We start from the raw sequence: 14,372 nt of genomic DNA on the forward strand, positions 1-14,372 counted from the left end.
ATAAAAGCCCAGCACAGAAATAACGCAAAATCACCTCATTCCAAGGTGCCTTTTTTGTCTTTTATACATGGCTTAGATTTCCATAGCTATATTTATGGCTTTTAAGAATTTGTATACATAAAACAAACTCCTAATCTCTTTTTGATTTTGCTTACACTGAGCCAAAGAAAGAACAGTCAGAGCGTCTATTTTCTTATTCCCTTCTTTGAAACTGATGAAGTGAAATAGTTTGAAAATAAGTGTGGTTTCTCCCAATGAGGGTGTGTGTAATCAAATGCACAGATATTCGAGTGATGAATGCTTTAAATGAAAGCCTAGGAAACGCCCTGCTGAAGGTAAAGAAGCCTGCCTCAGTCATTTCAGGGAGAATGTTTATGTAATGTGTCCCATAGCTGACTGATAGGAAATCCATTGGGAATGTAGGACAGTATTTTTGTCGACTAGCTGGGTGGCCTGAGCCTATGGATCTCGGCCTTAATTCTGTGTTCTATTTATTGTTATTTCAGTTTTCCAGCACGATTCTCCTTATTTTCTATATAAATATAAATACTTTTAGTACCTTACTAGTAATTAAATTCTCCAGCACACTCAGTGTAACTCTGCAGTTATTTTAAACAGTATATTTTATAATTGCAAATTATATTTTAAATCAGATAATGAATCCCTTTGCTATGAGTTAATGGTTGCACTGCCTTGACCTGGAATGTTATATCTTGTTTTTTTCATATATTTTTTACATGGATAGAATCTCTTTTCAGCATACCTAAAGAAATTATACTTTTTTTTCAATTTTAAGTGCATACCGTGTTAGATAGATATATAAAAGTATATCTAAAAAAAAAAAACAGTTGTTCAGTCATCTATTATAGCTAACAATGGTGAAGAAAAGACCTTTAATTAATCCTTTAATACAGAGGAAAAATGTCCTTACTCACAATATCTATGAATTTTACATTTTGTAAATAAAAGTGTATTATTTCAATACAAATATATATAGAGAAGTCAAAATGGATCCTTGTTTGCCTCTGTTTATTACAAGTTATTTAACTTTTGTTTGCAATGTACATATTAGTGCTTCATAAATTAGTTGCAGCACAAATGAACAACAGTATAAATGCATAAAGCATTTAATCATCTCTTGTAATATTGAAATTTATATTTGTAAGTGGCTTTTACATTTTCTTGTACAAAAGGGTAGACCACATTTAAAGGGAAAATACCCTTTTCAACTTCTAGTAAACTGTACAAACTACCAGTGAAGTAGCGCAGCTTAGATATTTTCATATTTCCGGTATGGGATCCTTTATCCGGAAACCCATTATCCAGAAAGCTCTGAATTACAGAAAGGCCATCTCCCATAGATACCATTTTAATCAAATAATTCAGATTTTTAAAATGTATTTCCTTTTTCTCCGTAATAATAAAACAGGACCTTGGATTTGGTCCCAACTAAGATATTATTAAGCCTTATTGGATGCAAAACAATCCGATTGGATTTAATTAATGTTTTATTGTAGTAGGCTAAAGATATGAAGATCTAAATTACAGAAAGAACCCTTAGGGGTCCTATACCTGTATATTGTATTTTGCTTACTGCAGTAACATGAATCACTGACTCAAGGTATATTCATTTTATTGTTTAATAGTCAATAAATATGCAACGTTTTCTTATTTCCAATTCACAAATAGATATACAGAAAGCACAGAAGTATAGTTCATATTTACAAACATAAGCAAATATCAGATTACTACTGGGTACTGCCTGTAAATGATACTTTTGCACTTAACTCGAACAACCAAAACTTATTGTTGATTGTTGTATTTATAGTCATTGCATTAGAAAGTCATTACTGGAACATATGTATCTATGTAAATGTGCACATTGGCACACATGTAGTTAGAAAATGTTTATGTATCTGGTATATACAAACATGACGAGTATATATGTATATAATTAGTACTTAAGGCATGCACATTTACAATTTGTATTTGTTTACATATACAAATATATTTTATGTATATCATTTTTTAGTTTTATTGTGTGCAAGATTTCTATCCTTAATGCTTCAGTGGAAAAGTATATTGTGTATTTGAACAGATGTACAACTGGTTGCTATAGTACTTAAGGCAAAGTTTGAATATGTAATAAGATCCAAAGCAATCCAACTTCATTTCCCGCTCTTATTTTAAGGAATGTGGTTAGCCTGTTTTCTGAAGTTTAGTGTTTATTGTTTTGCATGCCGCACTGGGTCATCACTAGAGATCAAGCCCAGAAATAAAAATGAAACTGTAAATATGCTTCAAGTCATTCACCAACCACCTTCTCAGTGGTTTCTAAAAGATATTCCCACGGCCCCAGTTCATTTTTGCTATCTGGTATCACAATGCCACCTGCTGGATTATTTGGTTATATTTTGATGCATTCTTCTAATCTTTCTTTGTACGGCTGAACTGCACTATTAGCAGCAGCAATTCTGCATGTGACTAAATCTCTTGTGAGAACTGTGAAAACTGCAGTTCAGTCATTAACTTTGCCACCTAATTGTGTTTGGTTTATAGTAAGAGCATAAACTGATTGACATGTATCAGTAGAGGAGTTTCATATAAGCCTACTTAACCTGCATGCTTGCTAAGATTATTTCACATTTGCATGTGTGTTTTTTTTTAATGAATATATATGTATTGTACACCATTTCCATGCTAGAATAAGTAATTACAATTTTTGATTTGGTATGGAAAAACATGTACACACAAGGATTACTGCTTGAAAAGAGATATACCTGGTAATGCATGTTGCTGGGCTGAACTGATTGAATTTAAATGAAATTGCACTTATAGCAACCCTTCTAGCTTTTCTAGATGCGTGCTGGATTTTTAAGTAATCTGGTAACCCTGGTAATTCTGTAGGAGTCTTTCTCAGAGCCCCTACTCGTTGCCTACTACCTTCAGGAGTCAGGTAGTGAAATGACTGTGACCATGTCCCTACCACCAGATAAATGTAGTTTATCCTGCTCACACACTATGATGTTGGGTCTTCAGCAGGTAACCAAGCTGCTGCGGAACTCAAGACTTGCTATAAAAATGTGTTTATTTGATATGTGCCATCTGGTTCTGTAACAGGAGCACACCATACAAGTTGCTGAGAACTGTATTTGCAGCATCATAATAAACTCTTTTTCTGTCCTGGTAAACGGGTTCTGTTCAAGCACCCTGTGTAAAATAAAGATGCCAAAACAAAGTATCTGTTCCCTAGTCAATTGCACTTCTAAACTGAGCTGTTTTTTCATCAGGCTGAGAGAAGCAGACCAGTTATCCTATGCTGCTCCTAGTCCCTGCAGTAATAACTAAAGCAGGGATCCTCAAACTACGGCCCGCGGGTGGGATACGGCCCCCCAAGGTTATTTACCCGGCCCTTGCCCATGCTGCGTCCTCACCCCTGGCTATTACCTGTCTGCCACAACGTGGTCCTCCGTCCTAGCGCATCAAGTCACTGCATTGTGGTGTAGCCAGGGTTGAGGCAGGGGGCGGGCTGTAGTATAAGGACTAACTATAGTCCGGCCCCCCAACAGTCTGAGGGACCGTGAACTGGCCCCCTGTTTAAAAATTTTGAGGACCCCTGAACTAAAGTATCCACCTCCGTACCGAAAACGCCTGGTTTTGTGTTTTACAAGCAGACCTACACTCCGCCCCACTACACTTTCCTGTAATTTTCAGTGCAGGCATGCTGTTTCATCTGGCAGCTTCAAAGCCAGGTGCTTATTTTTGAATTTCTGGCTTGAAGGCACGTTTTTGTTGCAGAAAAACCAGCTGTATTGATAAACAGAACCTCCTGTAGGTAGCCAGTCTTGCAAATAGCTAATCACAGGCCATATTTGACACACCCTTCAGGAACTTTTTTTATGCTTTTGTTGCTTCCCTACTTATTTTATATTAAAAATGTGGATCATGGGTACAAAAGTTTGGGAGGGGGGGGGGGACTCTGATGTAAAGTAAGATTTCTTTATTTCTCTCTTTGCTCTGTTATGGCAGCCCAGAGCTCACGGAGAATGCTTTTGCATCTCAGCAGTGGTCTGTTTATTAACAAGATTGCACATGTTTAGTAACGCTAAGTGAATAACCAGTTGTTTTTGTTTTTATTTGTCAAAAAGCAAAGATTTACACCTTTGAACCTGCACTTCAATTGGGCCATGTCCAGAAGCAACTGTTGCAAAACAAAAATAGAATTTCATGCCACAAGTATTGTAGGCCAGTTTGTCTCCACAGAATAAAACTTTTTTTTTTTTTTTGTACTTTCTCTTTTAATTTCTTGCGCTCTTTCTTATTTTAGGCAAAAAATTCAAAGCCAGGCCATTGAGTCTTTATTTCCTGGCATGAGTGGAGATTTCAATTGTGAAAATTTTAGTGCAACATCGTATCTTATAACAAATCATTCTACTGCAAGGTATGTTATTCATGTCAATATACATTTTTATAGGTTCATTAACAAAGTTTTGCATTTATTCTGCCTCATTTTGTAATTCTACAGAATACCTTTTTAATACTTTTCATCACAAATTGCTTGAAATACACTTTATTTGGCAAAGCAAATAAAGTAGTTATACCACCTTTTGTAATAAACCTCTTAACCTTCCCCACTGAGAAAAATGGAATTCATTAGGTGGAAGATTTTTTTTGGTGTATATTCTTGAACAATTTGCAATACAAAAAATATGCATTGTTTCATAATAGCAAAGGCTCTGTTAATATATTTATGGGTGTTAATAGAAATGCAGCTGTTCCATTTCAGTGAAAGGAAAAGAACCCACTCTTATCAGTTTCCCATATAACTCAAAAGGAAGAAAATTTTAGGGCCATGACCCACTGGGATATAAGTCTCTTGTGGTTACTCTCCGCTACTGCAGGAGGAAACTCCGCACAACTTTGGAAAACAAAGCAATGCATTTGCCTTCCCACTGATGGTTTACTTTATTGCTGGTGAAAAGGCATTTTGAGGAGATTAGTCACCTGCGGTTGCCAAGATTGACCAGGATCACCTAATCTCCCCAAGGGTCATGGCCCTTAAATTCTACAGTGGCAATCTAATAAGTCCCTTTAAGACCCATGGCCCGTGGGGAGATTAGTCACCTGCGATAAATCTGCCCTACCTTGGGCAACTTATCTCCACAAAATCTTTCTTGCAGGTAATAATATAAATCAGCAACGAAACATAGACATCACTAAGCTGCCAGAAGTTTCCTCAACTTTGGAAAAACAAAGTGACACACATGTTTTCTCACCGGCGATTTACATGGTTCCTGGTGGGAAAGCATGTTGCAGAGGATCTCTTGTTGCTGTGTATATGAATTTTATGGTCATAGCCTCACTGCTATAAAATTATATATATATGCACTCTGGGGGTTGATTGACTTATGGACTTGATATACTGTTGTATGTAAGTAGCTTAGATTTCTCTAGCCCTTCTAAAACAATAAGATCAGATTTTTACAACTGGCATATTCGTCAGAGTATTTAATGGACTTGTCATCATGACTCCATGACTTGCAGTCACAAAACTCTAACTATAAATTTTTATTTCAGTTAAGGATTTATTTAGGCAACTGTAGTTTCCAGTTCTCCATAATATTTTGGCATAATAACAAAGTAAATCTTTTAGATTGATTGCACTCTGCTTAACCTAGGAAAAGGGGAACTTGAGAGTATTTTGAGCACTAATGTTTTGGTTAGTGCAAAATTTGTTTTTTCCTTCTAGGAAGTGTCTGACTTCACAAGCAAAATGCTGCTTTCCTGACCCCACAATATTTTCATTTTTAAGTAAATAGCATACTGATTTCTATGGCTAATCCACAATATTGAATCAGAATGCTTATTCTGTGCATAAGCAATTATGCACAGATTGAGCAATCTAATTTGTCTGCCTTTTTGTATCTATACAGCTATATGCACTATCAAGTCCCTGCCTATGGTCCTCTCCCCTCCCCCTTTCTAATGCTGGTACATATAAAGGTTTAATTTAAAAAATAAAAGCCACTGTCCTTTACCTAAGACAGTGCTGTCCAACTGGCGGCCCTCTGTGTGGCCCCCACCTGTCTGGCTGCTTTGATGGCTTACTCTTGTGTAAGCTTTAAATGGTATCAGTACTGTGATTAACTGCCCCCCCTGCATGGTTCTCACCTCAGATTCAGGCTGTAATCAGGCTGTATTGTTTAAATATGTAATCCCCTGTGTTGTTCACACCTTTTAATCTCTGCATTGTTCACCCCCTGCATTGTTCACACCTCAGGCTGTAATCACCCACATTGTTCCCCTGTTCACACCTCAGGAGCAGTAGAAACCCACAAATAATCCCTGCATACTACAAAAAGAACATATACTGAGGTGGTACTGCAATTAAAATGTTTTTTAATATATAGTTATTGTTCAGACTGTAGGAGCAGTGCCAGCATTGTGTCACTTTAGGCTGCCTGTGTGTGCCATACACACAGGCAGCATAGGGCAAGCAGAGTATGGCACACACACACAGGCAGGGTAGGGAAGGCAGAGTATGGCACACACAGGCACAGTAGGGCAGGCAGAGTATGGCACACACAGCCAAGAATGGCACACACAGTGAAAGTATGGCACATGCAGGCTGGGTAGGGAAGGCAGAGTATGGCACACAGGCAGGGTAGGGCAGGCAGAGTATGGCAGGTTTTTGCTGTACTACAACCATTAAAATGGGTATGGTCATGTGATAACATGGGTGTGGTTTCAAGTAGGTGCGGTTTCAAAAAGGGGGGTGGTCAAAACTTGCTTCCATTATCGGCCCTCCACCACGTAGGTCGGAAAAATTCCGGCCCTCGGTACAACAGAAGTTGGCAGCACTGACCTAAGACACCTTTCATGAAAGCAGGCTGTGTTGGTGCATTTTTCACAGATATATGTAACATGGAATGATCAAACACTGATGGTACCTTAAGACAAATTAAATCAGTTATTTACATCTGTAGTAACACTAGTATACAGCCATACTTTCTACTATGTTGAAAGTATTGCAACCAACCGTATAAATAATCTTAGTTTACAGCGTCTAATGTGCCATAGAATTATTTGACCTTGAAAAACTTTTATACCCACATAACTAGTTAAGGAATCAGATTGTTGTTTGCTTGTGCCAGCATTATTATGTTGTGATATATTCTCATCAGTCTATATTTCTTTTTTTATTTACAGCTTTGAGCAGCTTAAAACAGCAGCAAACAATCTAAGAAAACAAGCAAGCAAAAAGAATGAAGGCAATGTAGCTTATGTGAAAGGGGGACTTAGTACGTTTTTTGAAGCTCAGGATGCTTTGGCAGGTAAGAAATACTATATCATTTTAAAGGAATATTTCATTATAAAAATTGGGTAAAATAGATGGAGTGCGCAAAATAAAAAATGTTTCCAATATAGATAGATAGCCAAAAATGTAATCTATAAAGACTTGAGTGGGCAGATATCTAACATAATGGCCAGAACACTGTTTTCGGCTTTCAGCTCTCCAATCAATGACTTTAGGGGGGCCATATGGGACAAAACTGTTCAATTAGTTTGCTTTCAAATCAGACCTGCCTGCTCAAAAGCAAACTGAAGAGTTATGTCCCATGTGACCCCCCCAGAGTCACTGACTAACTAAGAGGTTAGAGAGCTGAAAGGAGGAAGCAGAGTTCTGCCTATTATATTAAACATCTGCTCACTCCGGCCTTTACAGATGACATTTTTGCCTAACTAACTATATTAGTAGTATAGTTTCCAAATATAATGTAATATTGTATATTTTGTAGTGTAAATAGTTATTACAGTAATTTCATACTACAAGGGAAGCAGTTTCTCAGTTTTTGTAGCATGTATTTTATCCAACGTATGAGCTTATTCATCAAATTCCCTAATTATCAAAAATGTTGTTGACAGTCCGGAAAATAGTTAATTCGTTCATCAAAACTAATAGCTGTGTCATTTCAGCAGAATGTGTTAGACTGCTTTGCCAATGTCATTTTGCTTGAAAGAGTGATAACCCATCCAACTTCTTTTTCCACAATACATATCACATGCAGGAAATTGTTAAAATTGAAAAAATTGGTTACTACTTGTCATTTATCATGATAAATTAGCCTCTACATTTTTTTTCAAGTAATGAATGTATTGATATGGGACCTTAGCTTTAGAATTGCTTAGGACCTTGGCTTTTTCAGATAAGGGATCTTTCTGTAATTTTAAACTCCATATCTTAAGTCAACTTAAAAATCAATTTTAACATTAATTAACCCAATAAGATTGTTTTACCTCCAATAAGGATCCATTATATCTTAGTTGAGGTCATGTACAAGGTAGTGTTTTATTATTACTGAGAAAAAGGAAGTCGTTTTTACAACATTGAATGATTTGATTAAAATTAAGTCTGAGAGATGGCCTTCCCATTATTCTAAAGTGAAAATGTTGTTCTAAACAGTTTTCTAATATACGTTGATTAACCATTCATGTTTTTAAACTTATTTGTAAATTGTATTTCATTAAAAGTAGTATGACAATGCCTTGATAAGTCTATTATTTACAAAACATGTAAAGCATTGCAAGAACTGGAGTCTTGGCTGGAGGAGAGCTGGTGCATTGTTTCAAGTCAGAATTGTAGAGAATAGAGAGGTTTTTAAAGGGCATGTCAACCCCAAAAATATTTTTTTGCATAATAAAAGAAAACATAATTCTAAGCAATTTTCCAATATGAAATAATTAAAAAAAATTGTAGCACTTTAAAAGTTATTTGTAAATGTAACTGCTATTGAAAGCAGCATTTGCTGAACTCCTGATTGTTACTTTTTAAACAACGTTGCAACTGTCAGGCTTCTCCAGCAAGTCAGGTCTGTCAATCTGCTGCCTTGTGTTACATTGTTTCAACAGTCCGAGCCAGTAGGGCAGAGAATAGAAAAGGACAGGCAAACACTGCTTTTAATAGCAATTATACATACAAATAACACAAAAAGCATTACAAATTTGTAATAAATGTATATTGCTTGCTTAGAATTTTGTTTTCTTTTATAAGGCAAAAAATTATATTTTGTGTTGCCTTGTCCTTTAATATATTTTGGGAAGTTGCTTAGTATAGATTTTGTTTTATGCAAATGTTATTTTTTTTATTGTTTGGTGAAGTTCTCCTTTATCTTAAAGGGGACCTATCACCCAGACATAAAAAGCTGTATAATAAAAGTCCTTTTCAAATAAAACGTGAAACCCAAATTAATTTTTATATTAACACATCCAAACCTATTATAAAGGCATTTAAAAATCCCAGCTGTCAATCATATATTGCTTGCCCCACCTCTATGCCTTAGGCATAGAGGTGGGGCAGACAATAACTTTAGCTTTCCATTCAGCACTTCCTAGATGTCACTGCACATCTCACTTTTCCCCTCCCTCCTCCTCATCATCTAACTGTGTAGCCAGTGCATGGGTATAGGCATATGGTCCCCCGTTCTGGCACATAAACAAGATTTTGGCATGATACAAAGCTTGCCTTAATAACAGTGTCCACAAAATGGTGCCTGCCTGTTTGCTTTGATTGAGTAATTCCAAGATGGAAGGAAACAAGATTTATATTATTTATATAGAGTAAATAAAGTTTATTTTGCTCAACTAACAATATAGAAAATAATTTGGAGTTATTTCTTAGGGTGACAGGTCCCCTTTAATCAAGTGTCTAAAAGTTTTCTGGCTGTCACCAGCACACAAGATGTTTTTTTAATATGTGGGGTGCTAACACTGACATATTTAGATTGCACTTATATATATACAGTCAAAGATGAGCAGGCATTTAAGGCAAGAGTTTGTAAAGAAAGCAATATGGAAGACTTTGCTTCTTAAGGTCCATTTAATGACACAACAGTTTTTGAGCTTCAGAAGCACCTTCTCAAGTAAGATGAGCACATCTGGAAAATAAGCAACCCTGAACACTTTTTGTGCAACACATAAGTTAAATTACTGACTGATGACTTTTCTTTTCAGCAATCCATCAAAAATTGGAGGCGGATGGAACAGAAAAAGTGGAAGGGTCAATGACACAAGTATTGGAAAAAGTCCTTAAAAGTAAGTTTTCTATTCCCAAGCTAAACATATTTTAACAGCTGAAGTGCTTTCTTTTTATTCCTATCCTGCTAATGCTGACGCAATTACTTTTGAACAAAACATCATTTCGTATCTGACTCAACTCAATGCAGCTAGATCCAAAAATGTGCATCTAAACCTGTCAAGATTATATAAAAGTTAAAAGCCAATGTCACTTTTACAACTAGAAGATCTTTCTTTGCTTTGTAGTTTTATAGGTTTGTGGGGGGGGGGGGTTTTGACGCATCTTCCACTTTTTTTTTTTTTTGTGCTTTTTCAGTTTGAATCTTTGGCATTAGTGAAAAAGAATTGTGCAGCATCTTTCCTAAGAGTAAATAATGCCCATCAATAATTAGCATATGCATATGGACACTGTACCAGGCTTTGAATTTATTTTCTGTAACCTCGCTATTGTCTTAATTGGGCCCCCTTCCAAGTGCTGACAACCAAGCTTGTTGTGTGAGCTCTGGACCACTATAAATCCATAATAAACGTATTACATTGCAATGCAGCACGTGAAAGAGAACTAGAGCTTAACTAAAGAAGTAGGAAGAAAAATTGCCTTTTTTGCTAATTGAAATCTAGGCATATTCATCTTTAGGGTTTAGTTCTCCCTTAACCCTTTCCCTGCCAAGAACATAGGTACTACGATCTTCCAGAAAGGTCTTTACCTGCCCACGCACTTATACTGCGAAGACTCTGTGATCCTGAGACCCCCATCGCTTCCAAGGACCCTCTGCTCACAAAAGTGGCCTTTTTTTTTTTTTTTTTTAAACCTGTATGCACACATATTCACACATACACGCATTTACATACATTTACACACATAATACACCTTTTACTAACTGTAGCTTTTTCTGCTTTTTTTATTTTTTCAACTTTTGCACACTTTTGTACATATTTATGTATACACACATATACACTCACATACACACATTTATACACTTCTTAGATGTGTGTACACATGCATACACAAACACACACGTGTACTTTTTTTTTTTTTTTAGTTCTTTATCTTATCATTTTGTCATTGGTTTTTCTCCTAAAAACTATTTTTTACAGTGTGACTATTGGATCAGATATTCTGACCAATAACCACGCTGTCAAATCAGTTATTTTGTTATTTAATTGATTTGCCTAATTGTTATTTGATTTTCTTTTAGTTTTATGCTTGTATTATTGCTTCAGTTTTTTTAGCGTAGCTTTGCCGTTTGGTGTAGAAATACCTATTTTGAATTTATCAGAATGTGTACTTTCCAAAAATATATGGTTTTCGGGGGGTGTTTGTACAATTAGGGGGTCTTACAACACATAATATGCATTAAAGTGTTCCGATTTAGGGTGATTTGGCTTGTATGTAAAAAATTGGGTGAGATAAATGCAATGTTTTTAGGTGGTTTTCAGAAATGTGATCAAAACTGATACCTTTAGGAAAGCTTTGCCGTTTGGTGTAAAAATGTCTTTACCTGTTTTGAAATCATCTGAATGTGTACTTTTCAAAAATATATACTTTTCTGAGGGTCTGTGTACAATTAGGGGGTCTTACAGCATATTATACACTTTCGGGGGGGCCTGTTTGCAAAGCTAAGTTAGCAGGTGAAAAAATTTATATGCACTAGTCTAATATGGGGTCTGTATATAACACATACATTGGTATACAGTCATGGCCCACCCAAATTGTTGGCACCCCAGAAATTTTTCCAGAAAATCAAGTATTTCTCACAGACAAGTATTGCAGTAACACATGTTTTGCTATACAAATGTTTATTCCCTTTGTGTGTATTGGAACAGACTTAAGAACCAAAATTGTGGAAAAATATCAACAATCTCAAGGTCAAGTCCATCTCCAGAGATCTAGATTTGTCCACAGTGCGCAACATTATCAAGAAGTTTACAGCCCATGGCACTGTAGCTAATCTTCCTGGGCATGGACAGAAGAGAAAAATTGATGAAAGGTTGCAATGCAGGATAGTCTAGATGGTGGATAAGCAGCCCCAAACAAGTTCCAAAAGAAATTCAAGCTGTCCTGCAGGCTCAGGGAGCATCAGTGTCGGCGCAAACTATCCGCCAACATTTAAATGAAATGAAACGCTATGGCAGGAGACCCAGGAGGACCCCACTGCTGACACAGAGACATAAAAAAAGCAAGACTACAGTCTACCAAAATGTACTTGAGTAAGCCACAATCCTTCTGGGCAAACGTCTTGTGGACAGATGAGACCAAGATAGAGCTTTTTGGTAAAGCACATCATTCTACTGTTTACCAAAAATGGAATGAGGCCTACAAAGAAAAGAACACAGTACCTACAGTGAAATATGGTGGAGGTTCAATGATGTTTTGGGGTTGTTTTGCTGCCTCTGGCACTGGGTGTCTTGAATGCCTTGAATGCCTTGCAAGGCATCATGAAATCTGAGGATTACCAAAGGATTTTGGGTCGCACTGTAGAGCCCAGTGTCAGAAAGCTGGGTTTGCGTCCGAGATCTTCCAGCAGGACAATGACCCCAAACATACGTCAAAAAGCACCCAGAAATGGATGGCAACAAAGCACTGGAGAGTTCTGAAGTGGCCAGCAATGAGTCCAGATCTAAATCCCATTGAACATCTGTGGAGAGATCTTAAAATTGCTGTTGGGGAAAAGGCGACATTCCGATAAGAGAGACCTGGAGCAGTTTGCAAAGGAAGAGTGGTCTAAAATTCCCGGTGAGAGGTGTAAGAAGCTTATTGATGGTTATAGGAAGTGACTGATTTCAGTTATTTTTTCCAATGGGTGTGCAACCAAATATTAAGTTAAGGGTGCCAATAATTTTGTCCAGCCCATTTTTGGAGTTTTGTGTGACATTATGTTCAATTTGCTTTTTTTCCTCCCTTTTGTTCTTTTCCAATACACACAAAGGGAATAAACACATGTATAGCAAAACATGTGTTACTGCAATACTTTTCTGTGAGAAATACTTGATTTTCTGGAAAAAATTCTGGGGTGCCAACAATTTGGGCCATCTATATTGGGCATCAAACTTTTCATTAGACCTGGCATTCATATGTTGGGTGATGTGCCTTTGTATGTAAGAAATTGTGTAAGATAAATTGAGGCAAATTTAAACGTTTTTAAGCGATTTTCCGAAATGTCCCCAAAACTTGTTTGCAGAAGCTGAGTTGGCAGCCAAGAAAATTTGTATGCGCTATTTTTTTATTTGGAGTTCCTACATATCACATACTTTGGTAAATCTATTCATATTGAGCATCAAACTGTTTAGTAAACCTCTGGTGTTCATATTTAGGGTGATGTGTCATTGTATGTAAGAAATTCAATTCACAATTTTTAGAGAAGTCATAAAAACTTTTAGAGAAGTCATAAAAACTGCTAAAGTTAGGAAAGCTTTGCAGATTGATACTTTGGTGTATAAAGGTGTTGGAATTGTCTTAATGTGTACTTTTCAAAAATATATGGTTTTCTGGGGGTCTCACAACACATAATATGTGCCCATGGGACTCTCTTTGCAGAAAGTGATTTGGAAGGAGAGAAAAATTCATATGCACTATTCTTATTTGGGGGGGTCCCTGTATACCACATAATTTGGTACATCTATGCATATTGGGCATCAAACTGTTCATTCAACCTTTAGCCTTCATATATGGTGTGATTGTGCCTTTGTATGTATGAAATTGTTCGACATAAATGAGGCAAATTGCAATATTTTCTGCGATTTTCAGAAATGCCATCAAAACTGCTAACTTTAGAAAAGCTTTGCTGTTTGGTAGTTTGGGGTAGAAAGAAATATTTACCCATTTTGGATTTGTATGCATGGTGGACCTTCCACAAATATATGGTTTCCAGGTGTCACCTTACTTTTTATTTGATACCTTACTTGCTTCCTTACTTTGATAAACCTATACACATTGGGCATTAAACTGTTCAGTGTTGACAGAAATTATAGATCATATGGGATATCTTCACCTTGTTCCTCCTAAAAGCCACATACTTAGATAAACCTATGCACATTGGGCATCAAACTGTTCAGTGGACACCCCTGGTGTTCATATTTAGGATGTTTTATCTGGTTACCTTATGACCTGTAGGAGATAAGATGCTATAGAATTCAAGCAATTATTTTCTTAAATTTCACAAAAATTTAATACATTTTTATAAAAACCAATAACTTTTGGAAAGCATTGCAACTTGGTAGGTTGGAGTAGACAGACAGTTTTATCTATTCTGGATTTATCAGAATCTATTCTTTCCAAAAATGTATATGGTTCTAAA

General features: G+C 36.4%; 1 protein-coding gene across 3 annotated transcripts in view; it reads left to right on the plus strand.

Moving 5' to 3' along the window:
* The window catches only part of exoc2 (exocyst complex component 2), a 115,591-nt gene that overhangs the window by 23,587 nt on the left and 77,632 nt on the right, over window positions 1-14,372 (plus strand). For all 3 annotated transcript variants that reach the window (XM_031903541.1, XM_031903543.1, XM_031903542.1), the window contains exons 5-7: window positions 4,328-4,441; window positions 7,210-7,334; window positions 10,012-10,092. In XM_031903541.1, coding sequence (XP_031759401.1) covers window positions 4,328-4,441; window positions 7,210-7,334; window positions 10,012-10,092 — 320 coding nt within the window. The remainder of the gene's footprint in view (window positions 1-4,327; window positions 4,442-7,209; window positions 7,335-10,011; window positions 10,093-14,372) is intronic.

The sequence above is a fragment of the Xenopus tropicalis genome, chromosome 6, assembly GCF_000004195.4.
Source record: "Xenopus tropicalis strain Nigerian chromosome 6, UCB_Xtro_10.0, whole genome shotgun sequence".
Taxonomy (NCBI): domain Eukaryota; kingdom Metazoa; phylum Chordata; class Amphibia; order Anura; family Pipidae; genus Xenopus; species Xenopus tropicalis.